The following is a 26,711-nucleotide window of genomic DNA, read 5'->3' as shown; positions in this document are numbered from 1 at the left end:
CCCAGTTGGAGGCTGCAGTGGGGTGCAGGGCAGTCACACCAGAACCATGGAGCTCAGCGTCCTTCTCTTCTTTGCACTCCTTACAGGCCTCTTGCTACTCCTGGTTCAGCACCACCCTAAAGCCCATGGCCGCCTCCCACCAGGTCCCCGCCCTCTTCCCCTTTTGGGGAACCTTCTGCAGATGGACAGAAGAGGCCTACTCAAATCCTTTCAGAGGGTAAGGCACAGATGAATGGGGTCTGAGGGTGGGCTGCTTCTTGCCTCTGTACTCGGGGATCCTTCACCAAACAGACTGAGGCAGACTTCCTGAGTCAGGGATGGCACGGGGATGGTTGGTGAGTACGGAGCATAGTGAAGCATGATGGGTGCTATTATTAGGAGAAAAGCATCAGTCAAATGTAGCAGAGTTTATTTGAGCAAACAAGTCACTCATGAATCGGGCAACTCCCTAAACCAGGAGAGACACCACATGGCAGTATGGGCAAGCGGTATTTACAGGCAGAAAAAGGAGGTGACATACAGAAACAGCCTGATTGGCCACAGATCACAGCTTGCCTTACTTGGACACAATCTGAGCAGTTTGCAGCCTGTGGTGGACTGAAAGCCCAGCTGCTCTGATTAGCCAACACTTGGCTACTTGTCACAAGAATATATTTGTTTGGGCTGGGCACAGTGGCTCATGCCTTTAATCCCAGCACTTTGGGAGGCTGAGGCGGTGGATCACCTGAGGTCAGGAGTTCGAGACCAGCCTGGCCAGCATGGAGAAACTCTGTCTTCACTAAAAATACAAAAATTAGCTGGGCATGGTGGTGTGTGCCTGTAATTCCAGCTACCCAGGAGGCTGAGGCAGGAGAATCACTTGAATCCAGTAAGCGGAGGTTGCAGTGAGCCGAGATGTTTCCACTGCATTCCAGCCTGGGTGACAGAGGGAGATGCCATCTCAAAAAAAAAAAAAAAAAAAAAAGAAAGAAAAGAAAAGAAAAAGAATACACTTCTGAGTTAGATTACAGTTCACTCTATACAGAGAGCTTAGGTCAAATTTAATTTAATTAAACAATTCTCCCCTTTTGGTCAGCCTCAAAATTTTGAGATTGACCAAAACCTTGGGCATTAACATTACTTCTCTCACCATCATAATGGACTCTCAGTATGGAATTCACAACGGACAATATCAAAGTAGTTGAGTGATTCTTTATGTTTTCTTCATGTTTTTGTTATTCATACTGTAATGAGACCATCGGATGTACAAAGAATGGCAGTATATGAGCATTTAAGACTCTTTTTTGGCCAGGCGAGGTGGCTCAAGCCTGTAATCCCAGCACTTTGGGAGGCTGAGACGGGCGGATCATGAGGTCAGGAGATCGAGACCATCCTGGCTACCACGGTGAAACCCTGTCTCTACTAAAAAAAAAAAAAAAATACAAAAAACTAGCCGGGCGAGGTGGTGGGCGCCTGTAGTCCCAGCTACTCAGGAGGCTGAGGCAGGAGAATGGCGTAAACCCGGGAAGCGGAGCTTGCAGTGAGCTGAGATCCGGCCACTGCACTCCAGCCCGGGCAACAGAGCGAGACTCCGTCTCAAAAAAAAAAAAAAAAAAAAAAAAAGACTCTTTTTTTTTTTGAGACAAGGTCTCACTCTGTCACCCAGGCTGGAGTGCTGTGTCACGATCATGGCTCACTGTAGCCTTGAACTCCCAAGGCTCAAGCAATCCTCCTGCCTCAGCCTCCCAAGTAGCTGAAACTACAGGTGCATGCCATCACGCCCAGCTACTTTTTGTACTTTTTGTAGAGACAGGGTTTTGCCATGTTGTCCAGACTGCTCTCAAACTCCTGGGCACAAGCAATCTACCTGCCTTGGCCTCCCAAAGTGCTAGGATTACAGGTAGGAGCCACCGCACCTGGTCAAGACTCTTGAGAAAATACAACACATCAGGGAGACTCTTATGATGGCTCTCAGGAGGGTAATACAAAGAAAATGAAGTCTGTACCTCACCAGGAGTCTCCATGAACCAAACTGATCAAAATCGAATGATTCAAAGCTATGAATAAACATAGTTCAATAGTATTAGAGTCCGATTGGTCATAGACTTTGTTCAGGGCATGACGGTGATTAAGGATCATAGCTTGCTATAAAATGACTTGATTAAAAGAGGTATTCATTTGTAGTTGGCCTGGTAACACATATCATAGTATCCTAGAGATCCACCAGAAGAAACATTAAGAGTAGAAAACCTTGGGATAGTCAGGCTTGCTGTGTTAGTCCGTTCTCACACTGTTATAAAGAGTTACCTGAGACTGGGTAATTTATAAAGAAAAGGGATGTAACTGACTCGCAAGTACCTTCTTCACAAGGTGGCAGGAGAGAGAGAGAGAGCAAAGGGGGAAGAGCCTCTTATAAAACCATCAGATCTTGTGAGAACTCACTCACTATCACAAGAACAGCATAGGGGAAACCACCCCCAAGATCCAATTACCTCCTACCAGGTCCTTCCCTCCACACCTGGGGATTACAGTTCAAGATGAGATTTGGGTTAGGACATAGAGCTAAACCATATCACTTGCCATCACCATTCAGGATGCTTGCAAACCAACTGTTAGCTGCACCTGTAAACACGTATCTTCTCTTTCCCCGAGAAATGTCCTTAGTGTATTTGGTGACAGTGTCTAGAGAAACAGCAGTGTCATCCACATTTTAAATTCAGTTATATGTACTAGTGAATTCACAGGAAAGGTAAGAGCAATATTCGGTTTTGTTCAGCACCATACACAAGCCTCCAAGATGAGCAAGGAGGAGATCTAAAATTGCGTTGTTGAACACAAATGTTCTCATCCCCTTTTTGGAGAGTGGCTTCTACCCATCTGAACTCCCTGAAGGTTCAGCTGGCTACAAAATTCAAGATGTCCCTTAATGTATAGATTAGCCTCAGATTCCACACAACTGTCACCCCCAATACTACCAAGAGTGAGCACCCAGGAACCCCATTGGAACCTTTTCTCAGCAGTAATTTCAGTTATTGACTGTTTTGGCTTTTAACTATGGGAAGTATCAGGCAACTCTCAGGGAAACAATTTGGAAAGCAGCAGTGAGCTAGGACAAATAGCAAGTTCTGGACCAGTGAGGAGAAAGAACAGTAAACAAACCTCAGCAGAACCAAGGAACCAAGTGATCCTCCCATCTCAATCTCCCAAAGTGGGGTTTGAAAAGAGGGTCACCTACTAACATCAGAGCAGAGGTCAATTAAATTTGTTTACCCATAAGTCTGTATAGCTCCTGAACAAGGTGGGAAACTTACTTTTTTTGTGGTCTTTTTCTAGCATGCTGCAAGGGTGCATAGTTGCATTTAGTTAGAAAGAGACTTTACTATATTTACCTATTGATTTATTTATTATAAAGTTGGGGTCTTGCTATGTTGACCAGGCTGGTCTTGAACTCTTAGCCTCAAGTGATCCTCCCATCTCAATCTCCCAAAGTGCTGGGATTACAAGCATGAGCCACCACGCCTGGCCACTTTATCATATTTAATCCAGTAACATTACACACGCAATTACCCATATCCATATAGGTTGTCCCCAGGTCCTGCATACGGGATGCCTGGAAGCACGATATGCCTTTTTGCAGCCATCATTCAGATACATTTTCTATATTTGGTAGTGATTATGTCCTTAGTTAATAATATGTTATTACAAACTGTTATTATATTAACTAACTAATAACATAATCACTGCCAAATATTTCCAGTGAGTACAAAAAAGCAAGTGGCAATGATGTCTGGAATATCAAGATATAGCTTTCCACTCCTCCGTTGGGGTTTGAGGGTGATTCCCGTTGGGAACCCGAAGAGGCATTGGCAGCAGTGAAATTATTTCCTGATTTTGGGACATTGACTCACAAACTCAACAATTGCTTGTTTTTGTTTGTTTGTTTGTTTGTTTGTTTGTTGCTAGAGTATAAGCCTTTGCTAAAGCCATTCGCAGATTATAGTCCTGTGGATTTTCTTGTAAGGAAAGGAAAAGGGTCAGGACAGCAAGAAAACAGGGAAGAAAAGATAAAAGGTAATGCTTGCATGATAGAAGAGAAATCTTGATCCACAATCTCGGAAAAACTGTCCACATATAGGATGCCAACTGCATCTGGGGAGAAACTTCCCCGGACAGCTTTACCTTAAGGTCTCCAACAGACATGCAGTTCTAGGAATTTAGAAGGGTCCTTTTCAATGGAGAGATGTGGATCCAAGATCCTAGACCCTGAAGTTTTGCTACAGAGAAGAACTTGGCACTGTCCTTTGCAATGGAGTACAACGACAGTCTTAGAAGAACTTGGTATGGTCCCTTCCAATGGAGTTCAAGGACAGTTTCTCTGGTGACATTTCCAAAGGGCCCAACCACTAAATTCTAGATCGTGAAAGGTCTGGCTGTCATTGACTGATGGGTCATCAACGACTCCTTTTACCTGGCAAAAACGTGCTTTGGCATAATGGATTAAAGCCTTGCATTATTGAGTCATATCAGAGTTTATGAGTGGGAGATGCATGAGATTCTATTATTAGGGGCATAGGCCTTCCTATTACTATTTTACAAGAGATCAATCTATGTCTTTCCAGTAGGAGTGGATCTGATTGTCATCAATCAATAATACCTTTGACCAAGGGACTCCAATCAATTCAGCATGCTTTGCCTAATGCCTTTTGTTTGTAATACTGTTGCAGAACAATCAAAGACTGGAGAAACTGAAAAAAGTTCAGCAGAGTTTATTAAATTAAGGTGATTACTGGTTCAGCCGGACACACATCCAGGAAGTCTGAGCCCCAAACAAAGGGCTTTTCCTCCTTTTAAACATCTTAAGGCGGGAACTATGGGAGGCGGGAAGCAAGTTACAGAAGTGAGAAACAAAGCAGTTAATTAACATTTCTTACATCTTGAGAAAGACATGTCTTGCAACCTAAACTTATCGATCTTGTGACCCTGCAGCCGTGCAGGAACTCACTGGGCCTATAATAACCTTTGAGAAATGTGGAGTTGGGGAGTAGAGATAAGGTCCACTGTCCATAGAGAGAAGACAGGCTGTTAATAGTCTCTTAACTTGAGGGTCAGGTGCAGTCACACTTTGCAGCAATTTTAAGCGGATTTTAAAATGTTTATTGCTATTACTATTAGGTTATAGTTGATTTCATTAAATCCTTCTTCAATACCTTATTTAACTATTTCACCACTTGTCTAGTGAAGCAAGTACCTCTATCACTGGAGAGTTCCCCAGGAATGCCCAGTAAGGAAATACACTTTCGAATTACCTTTTAGCTCCTGTTATGGCATTGATCTTTGTGCACAGGAAGCCTTTAATACAACCAGAAAACATGCAGTGAAGGTGGCAGTTGAATTAACTCCATCTTCAAGTGTTCAAGTGATCCACCAAGTGCCAGAAATATATCGCCTGAGGTTTTGGTTGTCTTACTAGACTTATGGATTTGATAAACCAAATATTAGTTATAAACCATTTAGCAAACTTACAAGAGTCACCTCATCAATATTTTTTCATAATTTGGATCATTTTATCTCTTCTGTGATGAGTCATGGAATGCAGAGCTTTTAGTGATGGAAATTTTAAGAACTCAGGAAGGACCAGGTGGCCATCCAGGATCTCCATGAGTACAAGCATCACATTGGAATTACAGCCTCTTAAGTACAAATTTTAGTACCATAAGTAGCAATTTATGCTTCTCTATTTCAGGTACATAACACTGGCTTATTAAATAGGTTAACACAGGTAATTTGATGGTGCCATTGCACTCCAGCCTGGGTAACAGATTGACACCCTGTCTCTGAATTGGAACATGAGGGCACTGTCCTTGGAGGGGTGAGTGAGCATGAAGAGGTGTCTGGGTGTGAGCCACAGGCATAGAATATCACTCTTCTCTGCCATCCTCTGTTACATCCTTGGGTACCTGCCTGTCACTGAAAGAATGAGGTAAAAGAGATGGTGACACGAATCAAATAGATTTTGCTGTGCCAATGAGAGAGAGAAGACTAGCCCGTGTCAGTGCCAGGACAGTGGAGGAGAGAGGGAGAGCAGGAAAGGAGTCTGGGCAGGGAGTGCTTATCAACAGTATACATAATGCCCTATAATGTGTAACTGACACTTACTCAGTATTTACCTGGCTTATCACTGCTTACCATGCATGATTTTATGTTTAATTACCTACTTATTATTAGTAATCAATCAACCCACTTTCCAATAGGAGAATTAGAACACTGACAACACCTTCCACCTCCTCTTCCCCGTCCCCCTCCCATGTTACCATACTCCTGAATCTTAGGCTTGTTATCCTTTTGCTATTAATAGAGTATTTTTTTCTTATCAATGGTCTTTTACTGATACCAAGTACAGAGTATATAAGCCAATACTACTATGAATTTTAAAAGTATTTGCTTAGACAGAATACATGGACATACACATGATGAATGTGATACTTGTCATACATATATGTTTATCTTAGACATTTAGTCAAAACACGCGGTCTTTGTTTGTTAGTTAGACGCTGTCACTTTACCTGGAAGATACAAGGTAATTGGGTCATAGACTCTCAAATTATGGAACCTTTAGATTTTTCAGGGCAATGCCATGGAGGGAACCAAGGAGGCTTATAATTAGGTAAGATGTTGTTTGGGTGACTCACCACCCAACCGATCAACACTCAAAGACGTGGTGGCTTATACCTGTATTCCCAACACTTTGGGAGGCTGAGGTGGGAGGATTGCTTGAACCCAGGAGTTAGAAATGAGCCTGGGCAACCAAACAAGACCCTGTCTCTACCAAAAAGTTTTAAAAATTTAGCCAGGCATGGTTGCATGTGCCTGTAGTCCCAGCTACTTGGGAGACTGAGGCAGGAGGATCACTCGAACCCTGCAGTTTGAGGCTGCAGTGAGCTATGATCACATCACTGCACTCCAGCCTGGGCAACAGAGCAAGACCCTGTCTCTTAAAAAATATATATCATCTGCAGTGTGAGGAGTGATAACATTTAGGAAAGTGTGTATAGGTTTCAATTCTGGCCAAAGACATCCTACACAATTCACTGAACCCTCTCTTTAAGGGTTTTTTCCAAGCTCTGCAGAGGCTACCTGGGCACCAATCATGCCTCTATTAACAGAATTTGCTGATCCTTCTAGCTCTTGGTATCTCACGGCCCCCTTTCTTTATGTAAGCTGGTATGGTCATTGAATATCCCAATCCTTTACAAATTCTGAAACAAGCAAAACTGTCAGTGAAATTCGTATTTGCCTAAAATGAGTTTTCAAAAGGATCTTTGTGGCTAACTTGTTAGTTCATAGAACATGGAGGCTTGTCAGGAATGATATTGAAGAATTTTTTCATTTTAACTGTTTTAGAGACAGGGTCTCAGTCTGTTACCCAGGCTGGAGTGCAATGGCACAGTCATAGCTCACTGAAGCCTTGAACTCCTGGGCTCAGGAGATTCTCCCACCTTAGCCTCCAGAGTAGCTGGGACTATAACTATGAGCCACCATGCTCCACTATTTATTTTTATTTTTGTAGGGCGGGTTTGGGGGAGAGTCTCACTATGTTGCCTAGGCTGGTCTCGAACTCCTAGCCTGAAGCAATCCTTCTGCCTCAACTTCCCAAAGCATTGGGATAAGTTTTGAATAGACATGTTTGACCCTCTCCCCTTCTTTATTGCAGCAGAGATTTCCATGATCTCACAGGGAGGACTTGGGGCAAATAGTTTGTTTTGTTGTTGTTGTTGTTGTTTGAGGATGTGGGTGGGTCATCTTGGTTTATGTCAGTTCAAGAACAGTGTCCATTCTTCATTATTGGGGTTCCTTAGCTATCCAGGCAGGCAGCAGCTCCCTTGAGAAGACTTCCTGGCCCCAGGTCCCCACCATATGCTCTCATACACCAGCTGCCCCTCCTTACTGAGCCTATGTCCTCGACAGTGCTGCATTTACCTGTGAACCTGTGGCTGAGCTCTCCCTCACACTTCCAGACAAGGAAGGCCTGTGAGGTCTCAGCACAGTGCTGAACATAGTGCCTGGTACACAGTAGGCGTTTAGTAAATATGTGTCCGGGAACAAATGAAGGAGTCAGTGAGCGAAAGCTCCAAGCCTGACTCAGCAGAACTGGCAGTCGGCCAGGGCCTGTAAAGTGCTGCCTGGCCCCCGGTAGGGGGTCGCAGATCTGGGGATCCCTCCCCACCAAATAGAGCTGCATCACATAGGTGAAGGTCCCAAGTGCCTATTGTTTTCTTTCCATCATTTTCCACGTGTCACAAGACTATCACGCTATCATGTGAATCAATGGACTTAATTTTCTCACTAGAGTAATGTGGCTGGGAATTATCTGTGTTGTCATGGTCCAGGTGTCATTTACAACTACCTGTGGACAAGGTGAGGTGCTGCCCTCTTCTTAGAAGTAGGGATGGTGGCCAGACACAGCAGCTCATGCCTGTAGTCTCAGCACTTTGGGAGGCCAAGGCGGGGGGATCACCTGAGGTCAGGAGTTCGAGACCAGCCTGATCAACACGGAGAAATCCCATCTGTACTAAAAAAAAACAGAAAACTAGCTGGGCGTTGTGGCACATGTCTGTAATCCCAGCTACTTGGGAGGCTGAGGCAGGAGAATTGCTTGATCCCAGGAGGCGGAGGTTGCCCTGAGCCGAGGTTGCACCATTGCACTCCATCCTGGGCAACAAGAGTGAAACTCTGTCTCAAAAAAAAAAAAGTAGGGATGGTGATGCTCAGCCTGGGGAAAGCCCTTGTCCAGTGTCACACAGATGGGAAAAGGGGAAGCTGAGATCCAGCAGGAGGTCTGTCTCCAAAGCCCTCCTAGACTAAAGCTGCTTAACAATTTGTGGATGATGAAATCCTCTGAGAGTCTGATTGAAGCTGTGGCCCCCATTTCTAAATAGGCACATACATGTTTGCATAGAGTTGTGAGGCTTCACAGACTCCCTAAAACTCTTTCATAAACCTTCCAAGGATCTTCTAGGTATTCACGACCGTCTATTATGATTGCATCTCTTTGGGGGTGCAGTAAAGAGGGAGGGCATGAGCAAGTGTGTGTCAAGGCTGAGGAGGGTGGTGCTGTTGCTTTTCCATTTCCCAATAACCTTCCAGATTCCTTTTGGAGTCAGAGGGATGCAGGCTCATGTCTCAGATTCAGCTCTTATGCATTGAGTCACAGTTTTCTCTTCTGTCAGTTGAGATCATGACAATAAGAAGGTGTGCCCCTAAGGTGGTTGTGAGGATTAAATGGGATATTGCATACAGCTAGTATATAATAAGTGCTCATTAAATGGCAACTACCTTGATCCACTCATTCATTTATTCACAAATCCAGTAACAATTCACTGGGCACTTTCTATGTACCAGGAAATATTCTAGGAATTGATGATGTGGCATCTTGGACAAGACATACGAGGTCACTGTGCTCATGGACATTCCATTGGCGGAGACAGATAAGCAAAAAATAAACAGATAAGGAACTGTTAGTTGGACAAGAGCTATGATTAAGCAGGGGGTTATTTCAGAAGGTGATGAGAACTACGTTAGGTTGAGTGGTTAAGGAAAGACTCCTTCTGCTTTGTTTCTGAGCTGGGACCAGGAAAGATTCAGGTGGAAGGCACCAGAAGGAGGCAGAGGTGGTTGCAAGAATCCTGAAGCAGGAAAAATCTCAGGGAACAACATGGAGGAATGAGTGGGAGGAGAAGTCAGAGAGGTAATGGGGCCACGTCATGTAGGACCATGTGAACCATCTGTGGAGACTTCAGATCTTATTCTCAGCAAAGTGGGAGTATTGGAGGCCTTGGTGAGCACAGGGATATTAATTATTTTACATTTTAGTGGGGTTACCCTGGCTTGTGGGGCACTGAAACAATTGTTAAGGGGTGTAAGCTTGTAAGCCTGGAGAGCAGTGAAGGGGCTTTGCAGAGATCAATGCAGGGCATTTTTAAGTAGTTAACCATTTTTATGATTTTTTGTCAAGTTTTTATTGAAGTTGAACATCACCGTAAAAAGTGCACAGCTCAACGAATTTTCACACACAGAACACACTCATGTAACTGACATGCAGGCCAAGTAGCAAGAGTTCCTCAAAACCCCTCACCCTATTCTTTTGTAGTCACTATCCACCTACCACCTTGATCATGGATTGATTTTATCTGTGTTTGAACTTCTTTTTCTTTGTTTGTTTGTTTGTTTATGAGATGGAGTCTTGTGCTGTCACCCAGGCTGGAATGTAGTGGCACAATCTCGGCTCACTGCAACCTCCACCTCCCTGGGCTCAAACAGTTCTCTTGTTTCAGCCTCCCAAGTAGCTGGGACTACAGGCAAGGACCACCACGCCTGGCTAATTTTTGTATTTTTAGTAGAGACGGGGTTTCACCATGTTGGTCAGGTTGGACTTGAACTCCTGACCTCGTGATCAGCCCGCCTTGGCCTCTCAAAGTGCTGGGATTACAGATGTGAGTCACCGCGCCCGGCCCTGTGTTTGAACTTCATACACATAAAATTATGATGCATGGACTCTTTTGTGTCTAGTTGCTTTCACTCAACATTATGCCTGTGAGTTTCAGCCACCTTATCGAGTGTAGCTGTAGTCTGTTCTTTTTCATTATTGTATAGTATTCTATTATGTGAAACCCTCATTGTTTCTCTATATCTATGTTGATGAGTATTTTATTAAGAAAACTTCTGTGACTACTTTGTTCATTTTTTGGTGAATACACGTACACATTTTTGTTGGGCATGTACCTGGGAGTGAAGTGGCTGGTTTCCTGCGTATCCATTTGTTCAGCTTCAGGAAATACTGCCCAGCAGTTCCCCAAGTGGCTGCACACTAATCCCACCTTATCCACTGGAGATATTTTCTGAGACCCCCAGTGGATGCCTGAAACCCCACATAATACTGAACCCTATGCATACGGATTTTTTCCTATACAATCACATTATATAGGGAGGGTGGTATACACAGTGCAGACGTGGTGGACAAAGGATGATTCCTGTCCTGGGTGGGGCAGAGTCGATGGTGAGAGACAATCATCATCCTCCTCAGAATGATGCACAACTTAAAACTTATGAATTGTTTATTTCTGGAATTTTCCATTTAATATTTTCAGACTGCGGTTAGATGCAGGTAACCGAAACCGCAAAAAGCAAAACCACGGATCGTAGGAAGTATGGGATGGGAGTGATATTCATCGTATTTTACCAACCATCGCTACTGTTTAGGGCATCAGCCAATCAGAGCAGACCCTGGCTGGGCCACCCATTAACCTAAGCTTGTCCAACCCGCCTTATTTTGTTGTTGTTTTGTTTTGTTTGTCTTTTAACAGCCAGAGGCCATGGTTTTCAGTTTCTGTCTCTACTGATACACAGAAAAGAAGGATGAGGAAGGGGCTTTACTGGCCCAACAGGAAACAGAAACTAAGAACCCATGACTATATTCTCTCCCTTGGATACCATTAACCGTTAACGCTTAGTCGCTGGGTCCTGGCAGGGGAAAGGGCAGCCTGGGAAGGCGGATGTTGGGGAGGGGCTAATTACCAATCTGTTATGTAAGTATTTTGATGGTTTTACAACTGAGGTGTATGCTGACTAACAGCCACCCCGGGTGTGGATGTGATTGGCAGTTCCGAGAGAAATATGGGGACGTCTTCACAGTACACCTGGGACCGAGGCCCGTGGTCATGCTGTGTGGAGTAGAGGCCATACGGGAGGCCCTGGTGGACAATGCTGAGGCCTTCTCTGGCCGGGGAAAAATCGCCATCGTCGACCCAGTATTCCAGGGATATGGTGAGGGCCTCAGAGGCACTGGGAGGGGGCGGGTGGGGGATGCTTCAGGGAAGGGAGGATATGGGGGGAAGAAGGACTCAGAGCCTTCTTCCAACTTCCTGTGCAACCCACCCACACCTCCCCCACACCCCAGGCGTGGTCTTTGCCAATGGAAACCGCTGGAAGGTGCTTCGGCGATTCTCTCTGACCACCATGAGGGACTTCGGGATGGGAAAGCGGAGTGTGGAGGAGCGGATTCAGGAGGAGGCTCAGTGTCTGATAGAGGAGCTTCGGAAATCCAAGGGTGAGTCCTGGGAGGTGAATAAGAAAGAAAGACAACGAAACACTGAGAGATGCAGGTGCACGGGAGTAGAAAGAGAGGTATATGTGGGCAGAGACAGAGACAGACGAAACCGGAGACACCATCAGACAGAGGGATAGGGACAGAGAGGGAGAGAGACAGGGGAATAGAGAGGGATGGGGATGGGCAGGAGAGAAACACAGAGAGCCAGGGAAAGAAAGAGATGCCAGGTGTATAATGTCCAAGAATTGCTCAAAGAGGCTGGATGCGATGACTCTCACCTGTAATCCCAGTACTTTGGGAAGCTCAGGCGGGAAGATTGCTTGAGGCCAAGAGTTAGAGAACAGCCTGGGCAACATGATGAGATCCTGTCTGTACACAATATAGAAAAGAAATGAGCCAGGCATGGTGGTGTGTGCCTATAGTCCCAGCTATTTAGGAGGCTATGGTGGGACTATGCTATCCCTTGAGCCCAGGAGGTTGAGGCTGCAGTGAGCTGTGATTGTGCCACTACATTCCAGCCTGGACAACAGAGCAAGACCCTGTCTCAAACAAACAAACAAACAAACAAACAAATCCTCAAAGACATATATTTTCATGGATCAATTGTGTCTATCGAAGACAAAGACAGAAATTATATAAAAGAAAGCAAAGAGAGAAAAGAAAAAACTACAGACATTTAACAGATAATGAACTGTATTTTCCTTGCGCTGGGTGCAGTGCTGATGAGCTGGCAGTGAGCAAACAGGCCGGGTGGGCTGTTCCGCCCTGGTGCAGCTGGAGGGGTCATGAAAGAAGCACTAGGTTGTTTCTGAGTTCTCCATAACTTGGTGTCTGTGGGAAATACAGGTGACGGGTCTCTGGCTAGCACCTCCATCTCATTCATGCCAGGTGTTTCCCATCTCTCATCAAAATGTCTTCGGAGACTCTGGTACATAAATGCAGAGGCTATGTGGGGAGGTAGAGACAAAGGAGCTATACGAAAACAGGGACAAGAAGACTGAAGAGAAGGACAGGAAGAAACAGAGTGACACAGGCAGGAGGAAAGAGACAGATGGAGGGACCAAAACAAAGAAATATAGGTTGGGCATGGTGGCTGCTCATGCCTGTAATCCCAGCACTTTGGGAGTCTGAGGTGGGTGGATCACTTGAGGTCAGGAGTTCAAGACCAGCCTGGCCAACATGGTGAAACCCCGTCTCTACTAAAACTCCAAAAATTAGTCAGGCTTGGTAGCATGTGCCTCTAATCCCAGCTACTCAGGAGGCTGAGACAGAAGAATTGCTTGAGCCCGGGAAATAGAGGTTGCAGTGAGCTGAGATCACACTACTGCACTCCAGCCTACATGACAGAGTGAGACTCTGTCTCCAAAAAAAAAAAAAAGTAGGAGGGAGACAAATATACACACAGAGAGACAGAAAGAAACAAAGGCAAAGAGAAACTGAGGCAGAGAAAATTAGAGAGACAGACAAGGCTCAGGAAAAGGTCTGCAGAGGAATGAGAGAAGACAGGCAAGTGAGACCCAGAGAGAGGCTGCGCCAACCTGATGTTCTTGGGCGTTCACAGATCACCCTCCAGCTGGAGCCAGGGCTGAGCCTGGTGTATACAGGTATCAATTAACAAGTGCAGAACAATTCCCAGAAGACTTGAGAGCCCTATATGTGAAAAGAAGAGATGAATGGGGAGTAATAGGTAGGGGTAGAAAGATGGTTTTTAATTTTTTTTAAATTAGAGACGGGATCTCCCTCTGTTACCCAGGTTGGAGTGCAGTGGCACCATCACAGCTCACTGCAGCCTCAAACTCCTGGGCCCAAGTGATCCTCCTACTTCAGCCCCCTGGACTCCTTCAATTGGGACGACAGGCATGTGCCACCATGTCTGGCTACATTTTTAAATTTTTTTTTATAGAGACATGGTCTCCGTATGTTGCCCAGGCTGGTCTTGAATTCCTGATCCTTTTGCCTCAGGCTCCCAAAGTGCTGGGATTAGAGGTATAAGCCCCTGTGCCCACCCAGGGCTTTTTCATTTATACAAGCAATTGATTGAACACCTACTCTGCCCAGCTCCTATCTGTGGGATTTAACTGTATTCGCTCCCAGAGTCAGAGGTGGGGCCTGAGAGGAGGTGTAGAGTGAGAACCGGCTGCATGGACTCTATAGCTGCATTGCCTGGGTCTAAATCCTGGCCTCAGTAATGAGTGACTGTGCAACTTTAGTCAAATTACTCAGCCTCTCTGTCTGCCCATCTAAAAATTGGAGCTAATAATCAGATTGCATCTGCCTCACATTGTTGTAGAGAGAATTCAATGGAATTATGTGTGAAGTGCTGATACAGAATTAGCTGTTATGGTTATTCTTATGGTTATCATTACTGAGTGATGGCAGACAATCACACGGAGATGGGTGACAACCTGATGTTCCCCAGGTCCTTCAGTCTGTGTCCTAGATCTGCTGCTTCTTCCTAGGAGCCCTCGTGGACCCCACCTTCCTCTTCCATTCCATTACCGCCAACATCATCTGCTCCATCGTCTTTGGAAAACGCTTCCACTACCAAGATCAAGAGTTCCTGAAGATGCTGAACTTGTTCTACAATACTTTCTCACTCACCAGTTCTATATTCGGCCAGGTCAGGGAGAGGGAGAAGGAGAGGGAGGGTAGGGGCGAGGTGAACATCCAGGACACACGAGAAAAGGATGACTTGTCTTGGGGGCCCAGAAATGCAGCTTATCGCTGGAAGAAAGGCAGAGACCACGTGGAGAGTCAGAGACATGGAGACCTGGAGGGAGGGGAGATGGTGAGACAGGGATAGAGACAGTGAGAGAGAGAATGGGGCATGATGTGGAGGCAGAAATAGAGTCAGAGAGAGACTGAGAGAAGGAAGATGAGCAAAAACAAGACAAAGAAGGGCAGAGATCAAAGAGATCAAGAGATCCTGAGAGACAGAGTTGATGAGAATGAGTGTGAAAGAGAGGGAGAGAGAGAACGAATCAGGCTTTGGGCTTCATCTCTACTCTTCTGCTCCTGGATGTCATTTTTGTTATTATTATTATTTTTTTAGACAGAGTCTCACTCTCTCATCCAGGCTGGGGTGCAGTGGTGCCATCTTGCTTACTACAACCTCCACCTCCCAGGTTCAAGTGATTCTCCTGCCTCAGCCTCCCAAGTAGCTGGGACTGCAGGCATGTGCCACCACATCTGGCAAATTTTTTTTTTTTTTTTTGAAATGGAGTCTCACTCTGTGGTCCAGGCTGGAGTGCAGTGGTGCAATCTCAGCTCACTGTAACCTCCACCTCCCTGGTTCAAGCAATTCCCCTGCCTCAGCCTCCTGAGTAGCTGGGATTACAGGCCTGTCACCACGCCCAGCTAATTGTTTTGTGTTTTTAGTAGAGACGGGGTTTCACCGTGTTGGCCAGGCTCATCTCGAATTACTGACCTCAAGTGATCTGCCCGTCTTGGCCTCCCAAAGTGCTGGAATTACAGGCGTGAGCCACCGTGCCCAGCCTGCTCCTCGTTCTTCTGTATCCTTGCTTCTCTGTCTTTGGTAAAGCTCCTCACCTGAAGAAAATCAAGGATGCATGACAGGAAGGATTTCTTCATTTTCTCCGATTTCTCCTTCTACCTGTTTTTGTTGTTGTTGTTGTTGTTTTGTTTTTGTTTTGTTTTTTTTTAAAAAAAACATTCCCCAGATTATAAAGGTAACCTTCTGTTCTTTTAAAATACTAAAAAGTCTCCTTATTAACATGGAAATGTGCCTATTACATATCAAATTTAAGAATATCAAGCTGCAGAACAGTATGCATAGCAGTAGTTTGTTGGTTTGTTGTTTCGAGACAGTATCTTGCTCTGTTGCCCAGGCTGGAGTACAGTACTGTGATCTCGGCTCACTGCCACCTCCACCTCCCACGTTCAAGCAATTCTCGTGCCTCAGCCTCACAAGTAGCTGGGACTGCAGGCGAGCTCCACCACACCTGGCTCTTTTCTTGTATTTTTAATAGAGATGGGGTTTCACCATGTTGGCCAGGCTGGTCAACACAGCTACCTCTATTAACTAAGGGTGTATGTTGGATTCACATGTGGGATTGTCACAGTTATGGATTTTCAGGACCCTACTTTCCAGACGGTCTGATCTGGAAAGTCTGGGATGGGGCCCAAAGTGATTATTTGTAACAAGCCCGACCAATAATTCTAATGTTCTCCTCCCATTGAGAACCACAGAGAAAAGTCTGGAAGGAGACCCACCAGACAGTTAACAATGGTCATCTCTAGAAGGAGAGATTAAGAAGGAATTTTACATCTCAGTATATACGTTTGCATTTTTGCAATTATTTGCAATAAATTAGGCATTCCATTCTTCATCAAAGTAATAGAGATATGCTCCAAAATACATAGTCCTAAAGTGTCAACAGGCTTATCTTGTGTAAGAATCATTTTATCAATGTCCGACACAGCAAGGGAGATGAGGAGAGGTGGGAAGAGGGAGAGAGAAGTATGAGAAAGACAAATAAACAGGCTGAGGTAGACAATGAGTGGCACAGAAAGGAAGCGAGACAGAGACAAAGAGATAGAAAGGAGAGAGGCAGGGAGATGGGGCAGAGGCCAAGAAAAAGACAGAAGGATGAGGGAGGAAGATGCAGAAAGAGGTAAATGTGAGAATAACAGATCAAATGAGACATAGAGTCAGTGAGTGAGGGGTTCAGAGGCAGAGGAGAGTGGGGAAGGGGGGTTCCCATGGAGGTATTGGGGCCCAGAAAGGGCCCTCTCCCTGTGACCTGCTCACTCAGCCCTAGGCAAACCTCACCACCCCTTCTTTCTTGTAGCTGTTTGAGCTCTTGTCTGGCTTCTTGAAATACTTTCCTGGGGTACACAGGCAAGTCTACAAAAACCTGCAGGAAATCAATGCTTTTATTGGCCACAGTGTGGAGAAGCACCGTGAAACCCTGGACCCCAGCGCCCCCCAGGACCTCATCGACAGCTACCTGCTCCAAATGGAAAAAGTGTGGTCTGGGAGAGGGAAAAGGGAGGGGAGGAGAGGGAGGGCAAGGCGGAGAGGTGAGAAGAGGGAGGGAAAAGTGGTAGGGAAGGGGAAGAGGGGGAGGGAAGAACAAAGACTAGGGAGGGGAGAATAGTGAAAGGGAGGAGAGGAGATGAGGAAGGAAAGAAAGATGAGGTGAAAGGAAGGAGAAAATAGGGAGGAGGAACTGAGAGAGAGAGAGAGGGGAGGTGGGGAGAGAGGGAGAGGGACAGAGAGAGAGAAAGAGAGAGAAGATTGACTGAGGAAGGAATTCAGGGTAAGGGACAAAAATACAGCAACAGAAGAAAAGACTCAGAGGCAGAAAGAGACTGGGAGACAAAAAGAGAGAAACACATCAAAGAGATGTGGAGAGAGATAGAAACAGAGCCAGGCAGAGTAAAGAAAGGCTGAGAGAGACGAGTTAGAGATATGCGGCTGGACATGAAGAGGACAGAGAAGAGCACACTGAGCCAGATAGTGTCAAAGACCTTTAGGCAAACAGAGGGCAGCCAGGGAGACGGGCGTGTGCACAGCAAGGCTACAGCCTCCCCTGACCCTCCTCTCCCCTCCCTACTGTGGACGCAGGAGAAATCCAACCCACACAGTGAATTCAGCCACCAGAACCTCATCCTCAACACGCTCTCGCTCTTCTTTGCTGGCACTGAGACCACCAGCACCACTCTCCGCTACGGCTTCCTGCTCATGCTCAAATACCCTCATGTCGCAGGTGGGCAAGGGACGGCCAATCAAGGGGGTCCTCTGAGCTCCTTCCGAACTGTAGAAATGGGGCTATGGATACCACCTGGATGAGAGAGTGGATGCTGGCTTCCTATTCTGGGAGCACTGCAGGCTTTGGACTAGCTTCCAACCAAGCCAATTCTGTTGGTGGATGCATGGACGCATGAAGAACCTGTCCATACGTTCTCCCACTGGTTTCTTCCATCACTTAAGGATTTTTTGTTCTAAGTTGTTTTTTTCTTTGTTTTTTTTTTTTTTTTTTTTTTTTTTTTTTTTTTTTTTTTTTTGAGACAGAGTCTCACTGTGTTGCCCAGGCTGGAGTGCAGTGGCATGATCTTGGCTCACTGCAAGCTCCACTTCCAGGATTCACACCATTCTCCCCTTCTCAGCTTTCCAAGTAGCCAGGACTACAGGTGCCCACCATCACACTCAGCTAATCTTTTGTATTTGTAGTAGAGACGGGGTTTCACCGTGTTCGCCCAGATGGTCTCGATCTCCTGACCTCATGATGTACAAATTTAAGGGGTACATATGCAGTTCTGTTACATGCCCAAGTTTTGTAGTGGTCAAGTTATGGCTGTTAGGGTATTTATCACCCAAACAATGTACATTGTACCCATTAAGTAATTTCTCATCATTCACCCCCTTCTGCTCCCTCACTCTTCTGAGTCTTCACTGTCTATCATTCCTCTCTCTATGTCCATGTGTACACATTTTGTAGCACTCACTTATGAGTGAGAACATGCAATATTTGACTTTCTGTGCCATCACTTTAAAATTGATCCATTCATCTAATTATCTTTTCATCTATTCATTCTTTAATTCATTAATTAAAGAATGTATACTCACTGATTCTTTGATTTATGATTCATCCAAAGACATATACTGTCATTCATTTATTTGGATTACTTGATCCACAAGTTGATCCTCTGAAATAGTGATATGTTGATGGACTATTTGTCATTGATTCATTAGCTCATTCATTCATTCATTCATTCATGCATTCATCCATCCTTCCATGAACTAGGTTTCACCCTTATCCTTGCATCAGTCAATCTTTCAATTCACCCTTATTCCATCCATGCGTTCCTTCATTTATCACAATAATTCACTCATTTATTCACCTCTGATCTATTTATCACTCAATTCAGCCATTCCTTTATTCCTTTATTTACTCATACTTCACTAATTTACTTATTCACTTGTTCTTCCGTAAATCTAGCCATTCATGTGATTATTCATTAATTGGTTTCATTGATTTCTCTATGGACCATTCATTAGTGATTAATTAAGCAATCCATCTACTAATTGATAAGTAAATCTATACATCCATTTATTCATTTGTTCATTTATTCATCCATCTTTCCATCCATGAGTTAATCTATTGACTGATTGATTTATATATTTATTTGTCTATCCAGTTTTCATGGATTCATCTATTGTTCTATTACACTGCTATGTTTCTGAGAACCAAGAATAGTGTCTCATGTATATTATACACAAAATAAATATTAGTTTATTTTCTACTCGTCTTAGAGAGGGTGTTTTGAGTGGTTGTTCTTAATCTGAAATTCCATGTAAAATCGTGGTGTGTGTGTGCACATAGGTGTGTACGTTTGCATATGGGTAGAGGATCCCTAATATTCATTAGGTTTCAAGCAGTGAGACTTCTTGTTGCTTCCTCCCTCCTCCCCTCACCCCATGCCGATTGCTTTGAGGGGTATCAAGGATCTAACCCTTTACTATAGGTTTTTCATTGTTGAAGAGGAAGTAATGTCCCTGCTGAAAGGTCTCTTTTTAAAATTTTTGTTTTCTTTTTTTTCTTTTGAGAAGGTGTCTTGCTCTGTCACCCAGGCTGGAGTGCAGTGGCATGATCTCAGCTCACTGCAACCTCCAACTCCTGGGTTCAAGCGAATCTCCTGCCTGAGCCTCCTGAGTAGCTAGGACTACAGGCGTGCACCACCACACCCGGCTAATTGTTTGTATTTTTAGTAGAGATGGGGTTTTCCCATGTTAGCCAGGTTCATCTTGAACTCCTGACCTCAAGCAATCCACCTGCCTCAGTCTCCCAAAATGCTGGTATTATGGGCATGAGCCACCATGCCCGGCCTGAAATGCCTCTTTAAAATGAGATTCATTCGTGTTCTTTCCTCCGCAGAGAGAGTCTACAAGGAGATTGAACAGGTGATTGGCCCACATCGCCCTCCAGCGCTTGATGACCGAGCCAAAATGCCATACACAGAGGCAGTCATCCACGAGATTCAGAGATTTGCCGACCTTCTCCCCATGGGTGTGCCCCACATTGTCACACAACAGACCAGCTTCCGAGGGTACATCATCCCCAAGGTAAGACCGGCTGGAACCCCACATCCTTCCTCTGTGGGCATCCTGGGTTCTCTTAATCCCCAAACTCAACCTTTTTGAAACTTCTCAATTGAGTCCCCTTGTTTTTGTTTTTTCTTTTTCTTTTTTTGTGGTGTGTGTGTGTGGAGGGTGGGAAGGGAATGACAGTATCTTTTGATCTTGTGATCCTCCCTCAGGACACAGAAGTATTTTCCCTCCTGAGCACTGCTCTCCATGACCCACACTACTTTGAAAAACCAGACACCTTCAATCCTGACCACTTTCTGGATGCCAATGGGGCATTGAAGAAGAATGAAGCTTTTATCCCCTTCTCCTTAGGTAAGCTGGACCCACAATTTCTTTCCCAGACACCAGAGGGCAGATCCTACCCTCAATTTGAGAAAAACAATGACAGGTCCTTATTAATTGAGCACTTAATATATTCCAATTGCTTCACCTGCCTTATCCCATTCCATCTTCACTACAACCCTGTAAGGAGGCTTGAAAAGGAAGATCACATTCCCAAAGGCACATCTTGGCAAGCAGGACCTTGGGCAAGTATTTTAACATCTCTAGACCTCAGTGAATTCATTTTCTTAAAAAGAAAAAAATGTGTTGAGCTCTACCCTAAGCCCAGTGCTCTACTGGGGGCTGAAGATACTGCATCAAACAAGTCACACAGAGAGAGGGTTCCTGCCCCAGGAAATTTAAAGTCCAACAGGGAAGATGGACATTCATCAAATAACAGTAAAACAATCATCTCAGGAAATGAATGAATGCCTGCAACATGCTTAGAACCGCCTGGCACAAAGGACATACTCACAAGGGCAATTATTATTATAATTAGACATAAGTACTCTAAATGGAGCTTTGGGAGCACAAAATAGGAAATACTAGCTAGTCTTGTGGTGGGTCAGTAAGGAAAAGTTTACCAGAGGAACTGGCTTCCAAGCCAAGATGTTCATGGGTGAGCGTCAATCAACCATTGCAAAGTGTGTTCCAGGCAAAGGAAACAGCAAGGGCAAAGGCCAAAGGTGGAAACGTAATGGTACGGTTGAGAAACTATAGGAAGCCCAGTGAGCCTTGGGTGTAGATTGCAGAAGGGAATAAGACAAAGGGCTCAGCTGGGCAGGACCTTGAAATTAGCGGGAGGAGTTTGGATTTCTGTTCTAGCACTGGAGGGTGGAGAAGGTCTTGACGTGCTCTGACTTGTCCCAGTCCTCATCCTCCACTCTTTGGCTGGTTAAGAGAAAAACTTTAGACAAATTAAACTTAGCAGAGTCTATTTGAGCAAAGAAACAATTCATGAATTGGGCAGCACATGGAACCAGTAAAGGTTCAGAGAGCTCCACCCAGCAATGTGGTCAGGCATTATTTATCCACAGGGAAAGGAACTGAGGTACAGAAACAGCCTGATTGGTTACAGCTCTGTATTTGCCTTATCTGAGTGTGTCTGGGCAGCTTGCAGCCTGTGATTGGCTGAAGCTTGGCTGCCCTGATTGGCCAAGATTACTTGTTACAAGAATATACTCTCGGCTGGGCGAGGTGGCTCAAGCCTGTAATCCCAGCACTTTGGGAGGCTGAGACGGGCGGATCACGAGGTCAAGAGATCGAGACCATCCTGGCTAACACGGTGAAACCCCGTCTCTACTAAAAAAAACTACAAAAAACTAGCCGGGCGAGGTGGCGGCGCCTGTAGTCCCAGCTACCCGGGAGGCTGAGGCAGGAGAATGGCTTGAACCTGGGAGGCGGAGCTTGCAGTGAGCTGAGATCCGGCCACAGCACTCCAGCCTGGGTGACACAGCCAGACTCCGTCTCAAAAAAAAAAAAAAAAAAAAAGAAAAGAAAAAAAGAATATACTCTCAAGTTACATTGCAGTTTGTTTATATATTGAGTTACATATTGAGTTATTATGGTTTGTTATGTAGGGAGGCCACTTTAGGCCAAATTTAATTTAATTTAGCATGCACCATCCATGAAAGGCCCCAGAAACAAACCCCCAGTCTTGAGTTTCATCAGTGACTTCAGTGATCAGTGACTTCAGTGATCTGTGCCCAGCCCCTCATTTTGTCCAGTACAGTGGCCTCCTTCCACATTTTACCTTCAATAAAAGTTGGGAACATGTGGGGTGATGGCTTGAGGGTTAATGTCATCTCTCAATTTTGCTATCTTAAGTTTTTTGGGTTTTTTTTCTTGAGATAGAGTCTTGCTCAGTTGCCCAGGCTGGAGTGCAGTGTCATGATCTCAGCTCACTGCAACCTCTGCCTCCTGGGTTCAAGCGATTCTCCTGTCACAGCCACCCAAGTACCTGGGACTACAATCTCGTGCCACCACATCTGGCTAATTTTTTGTATTTTTAGTAGAGACAGGGTTTCACTCTGTTAGCCTGGATGGTCCTGATCTTCTGATCTTGTGGTAAGCTTGCCTTGGTCTCCCAAAGTGCTGAGATTACAGGCATGAGCCACTGCAACTGGCTTGCTACTTTGTTTTAAGAGAGGCAGAGATTTAGGAAAATAAGGACAGAGACAGATAAGTAACAAAGATAATGAGACTGAGAAACAGAGTTAGGGACAAAGAGGGAACACCCTAAGAGAAAGAGATGGGGAGACAGTGGCAGAAAGACAGACAGCAGGTGAACATCAGACAGTATACGGAGAGGGAGAGAGAGAGACACACAGAGAGAGGGCCACATAAGGAGGAGGAGGAGGAGGAATAAGAGGAGAGGGAGGAGGAAAAGGAAGGAGGAGGGGAGAAGGAAGGAGGGAAAGGAGAGAAACAGATGAGAGATAGGAAAAAGAGAGAGTGACATAAGAAGAGGAAGAAAGAATGAACAAGACAAATAAGGTATCTTTAGAGGGAGATGAAAAGAAAGGACAGAGCAAGAGAGATTGGGGAGGAATCAGATTCAAATAGGCAGAGATAGGAAGTTAAGCAAGATGGAAGAAAGCCGAAAAAGGAGAGGAAAGGGAGAAAAACTGTGTCTGACAGGCACAGACAGAGAAAAAGACAGGGGTAGGGCTTCCAGGGGCAGAAAGAAAGGTATAACCCAAGCCAAAAGTGTGCTGCATTCAAAGAAATTCCAAAAGGTGTTCAAACAGACGGCCCCAGAGATGGGGAGGGCGTGATGGGAGGGAGGTAACAAGCATCAGGCTGTTGTGGAAAACATTAGGTTACACAAATAGTTACAGAAGAACAAGCCCAGAGACCTGCCTGTTTCTAAGCTCATGTTGCCCACCTTGTGGATGTGCCAAAGGGACGCGGACCCTTTTCCAGACACGTCCACGTAGACACACTTGTCCAACAACTTGACAGGCGTAGGGAATGCCTGAAAACTCACACTTGACATGGCCTTTCCAAGGTCTGCAGATTACGAAACACTGAAGTGAAGGGAAAGGCTCCCTTTGTCTTTGCCTCAGCTTTTCCCAGCTCCCTTTGTTCTCATTTTTCTCCAAGTCTGTGGTTTAGAACCCACTGGGGGTTCCTTGCACCTCTGAGAATCAGTGGAAGCCATAGACCCTCCCTGTCTCATATGCATGTGTCCCATTCACAATTTATATACAATTTGGATTTCTTCCCCCCTGAGCTCTTGAAGCCTGTGGATCTCAGGCTGAGACCAGAAGACAGCCTAGAGACACACACACAGACACGTGGCCAGAAACACACACCCCACACATACCCCCAGAAACAAACACAAGGCGATAACCAAACCTTAAGGCTCCTTAGCACAAGCCAAGTGCTAGTCTAAGAATTTTGTCAATTGTCTCCTTTAACCTCACAAGAACCCTTTGAGAGAGGTGCCATTCTCCCCATATGAGAAGTGAAGAACACTAAGAATGTTGTCATAAATATGCTCACACTCACACTTGTAGAGGTACACACACACACACACACACACACACACACACACAACCAGAAGTGAGTCATTATACTCTGGGGGGGGTCACCAAACCCTTTGGAACTCTAACAGAAGCTACAAACCCTCTACCAGAAAAATGAACATGGCACTGGGCGTGGTGGCTTATGCCTGTAATCCCAGCACTTTGGGAGGCCAAGGCTGGTGGATTACCTGAGGTCAGGAGTTTGAGACCAGCCTTACCAACATGGTGAAACCTCATGTCTACTAAAAATGTGGCAGGTACCTGTAATCCCAGCTACTTGGGAGGCTGAGGCATGGGAATCCTTTGAACCCTGTGGGAGACGGAGGTTGTAGTGAGCCAAGATGGTGCCACTGTGATCCAGCCTGGGTGACAGAGAGAGACTCCATCTCAAAAGAAAAAAAAAAAGGAGAGAGGAGAGAGAGAGAGAGAGTGAGAAATGAACATGGCACATCCACTCAAAGATTTGCACCTGGTTTCAGAGCAGCGTCCTAAAAGTCCATCCTGAATTGTAGGTTAAAGGCCAGTCTTATGCAAATCCATTGCAATGGACATACGTTGGACTTAGGGACATATCAGGGCAAAGAGTATGCACCTGCCATGTGCCCATGCTGGTGACCTTCTGTGTCCACAGGGAGGCGGATTTGCCTTGGTGAAGGCATTGCCCGCAACGAATTGTTCCTATTCTTCACCACCATCCTCCAGAACTTCTCCGTGGCCAGCCCCGTGGCTCCTGAAGACATCGACCTGACACCTCAGGAGAGTGGTGTGGGCAAAATACCCCCAACGTACCAGATCCGCTTCCTGCCCCGCTGAAGGGGCTGAGGGAAGGGGTCAAAGGATTCCAGGGTCATTCAGTGTCCCCACCTCTGTAGACAGTGGCTCTGACTCCCCGCAACTTCCTGCCTCTGAGAGACCTGCAGCAAACCAGCTTCCTTCCCCTCCATGGCACCAGTTGTCTGAGGTCACATTGCAAGTGAGTGAAGAAGTGAGATTATTGAAAATTACAATATACAATATTATATATATATAATTATATATATTTTTTGAGATGGAGCCTCACTCTGTCGCCCAGGCTGGAGTGCATTGGTGCAATCTCAGCTTACTGCAACCTCCACTCACGGGGTTCAAGCAATTCTCCTGCCTCAGCCTCCCTAGTAGCTGGGATTACAGCTGTGCACTACCAAGCTCGGCTAATTTTTGTATTTTTAGTAGAGATGGGGTTTCACCGTGTTGGCCAGGCTCATCTCGAACTCCTGAACTCAAGTGGTTCACCCGCCTTGGCCTACCAAAGTGTTGGGATTACAGGTGTGAGTCACCGTGCCTGGCCATATATATATAATTTTAAAAATTAAGATGAAATTCACATAACATAAAATTAGCCATTTTAAAGTGTACAATTTAGTGGCACGTGGTTCATTCACAAAGCTGTACAACCACCACCATCTAGTTCCAAACATTTTCTTATTTTCTGAGACAGAATCTCGCTCTGTCACCCAGGCTGGAGTTCAGTGGCGCCATCTCAGCTCACTGCAACCTCCACATCCTGGGTTCAAGAGATTCTCCTGCCTCAGCCTCTGGAGTAGCTGGGATAACAGGCACCCCCCACCATGCCTGGTTAAATTTTGTATTTTTAGGTGGTCTCAAACTCCTGATGTCAGGTGATTCACCTAGTTACAAATGTTTTCATTATCTCCCCTCCCCCACAAAACCCATACCTGTCAAGCTGTCACTCCCCATACCCCATTCTCCTTTTCATCTCAGCCCCTGACAATCTGGTTTTTGTCTCTATGGACTTACTGATTCTGATTTTTTCCTATGAACAGAATCATACAATATTTGACTTTTTTTTTTTTAAACTAAGCCTTGCTCTGTCTCCCAAGCTGGAGTGCTGTGGCGCGATTTTGGTTCACTGCAAATTCGCCTTCCAGGTTCAAGAGATTCTCCTGCCTCAGCTCCCAAGTAGCTGGGATCACAGGCATCTGCTACCACACTTGGATAATTTTCTTGTACTTTTAGTAGGGACGTGTTGACCAGGCTGGTCGTGAGCTCCTGGCCTCAGGTGATCCACCCATCTTAGCGTCCCAAAGTGCTGATACTACAGGCGTAATATGTGATCTTTTGTGTCTGGTTGCTTTCACGTTGAATGCTGTTTTTGAGGGCCGTGCCTGTTGTAGACCACAGTCACACACGGCTGTAGTCTTCCCCCATCCTCATTCCCAGCTGCCTCTTCCTACTGCTTCCCTCTGTCAAAAGCCTCCTTGGCCCAGGTTCCCTGAGCTGTGGGATCCTGCACTGGTGCTTTGGATTATCTGATAATGTTCCTTCTAATCTGCTGAGAATTAAATAAACATCTCTAAAGCCCGACCTCCCCAGGTCAAGAGGTGATCTGTGCCATTTTGTGTGTGATTCTTTTGTTGTCAGGTCCCTAGGGATTTTTCTGGAAGGAATGTTTGTGAGAACACCTCCCTCACCTCAATGCCAACTCTGTGCAGGGCCAAACCATTGTCTTACTCATCACCATACTCTCAACACAGCGTGTGGCCTGTGACAGGTGTTCAAAATATTTGCTGAGGAATGAATGGATGAATGAATGAGTGGATAATCAGCATCCCCTACCCCCACAGCCCTCCCAAAATGGAGCTAGGCCTCTCCATCAGACTATGTC

The 26,711-nt window shown here is 45.4% G+C and overlaps 1 protein-coding gene across 1 annotated transcript; it reads left to right on the top strand.

Moving 5' to 3' along the window:
- Nucleotides 1–26,424, top strand: LOC104676093 (cytochrome P450 2B6). The gene is made up of 9 exons (XM_010380819.2): nt 1–217; nt 11,637–11,799; nt 11,933–12,082; nt 14,542–14,702; nt 16,894–17,070; nt 17,673–17,814; nt 19,984–20,171; nt 20,366–20,507; nt 24,678–26,424. The coding sequence occupies exons 1-9, from the start codon at nt 47–49 to the stop codon at nt 24,857–24,859; spliced, it is 1,476 nt and encodes a 491-aa protein (XP_010379121.2). The 5' UTR covers nt 1–46; the 3' UTR covers nt 24,860–26,424.
- Nucleotides 26,425–26,711: the final 287 nt, after the last annotated feature.

This window comes from Rhinopithecus roxellana, chromosome 12, assembly GCF_007565055.1.
Source record: "Rhinopithecus roxellana isolate Shanxi Qingling chromosome 12, ASM756505v1, whole genome shotgun sequence".
NCBI lineage: Eukaryota > Metazoa > Chordata > Mammalia > Primates > Cercopithecidae > Rhinopithecus > Rhinopithecus roxellana.
The sequence above is the reverse complement of the archived record's forward strand: the minus strand, read 5'-3'. Positions and strand labels throughout refer to the sequence as shown.

Excerpts from the sequence above, each read along its gene's own strand:
- LOC104676093 (XM_010380819.2), top strand. The coding sequence starts at position 47 with ATGGAGCTCAGCGTCCTTCTCTTCTTTGCACTCCTTACAGGCCTCTTG. Across the intron at positions 17,071-17,672 it reads ACCTGCTCCAAATGGAAAAA|GAGAAATCCAACCCACACAG; the intron begins GTGTGGTCTGGG and ends CTGTGGACGCAG. Across the intron at positions 20,172-20,365 it reads GAGGGTACATCATCCCCAAG|GACACAGAAGTATTTTCCCT; the intron begins GTAAGACCGGCT and ends ATCCTCCCTCAG.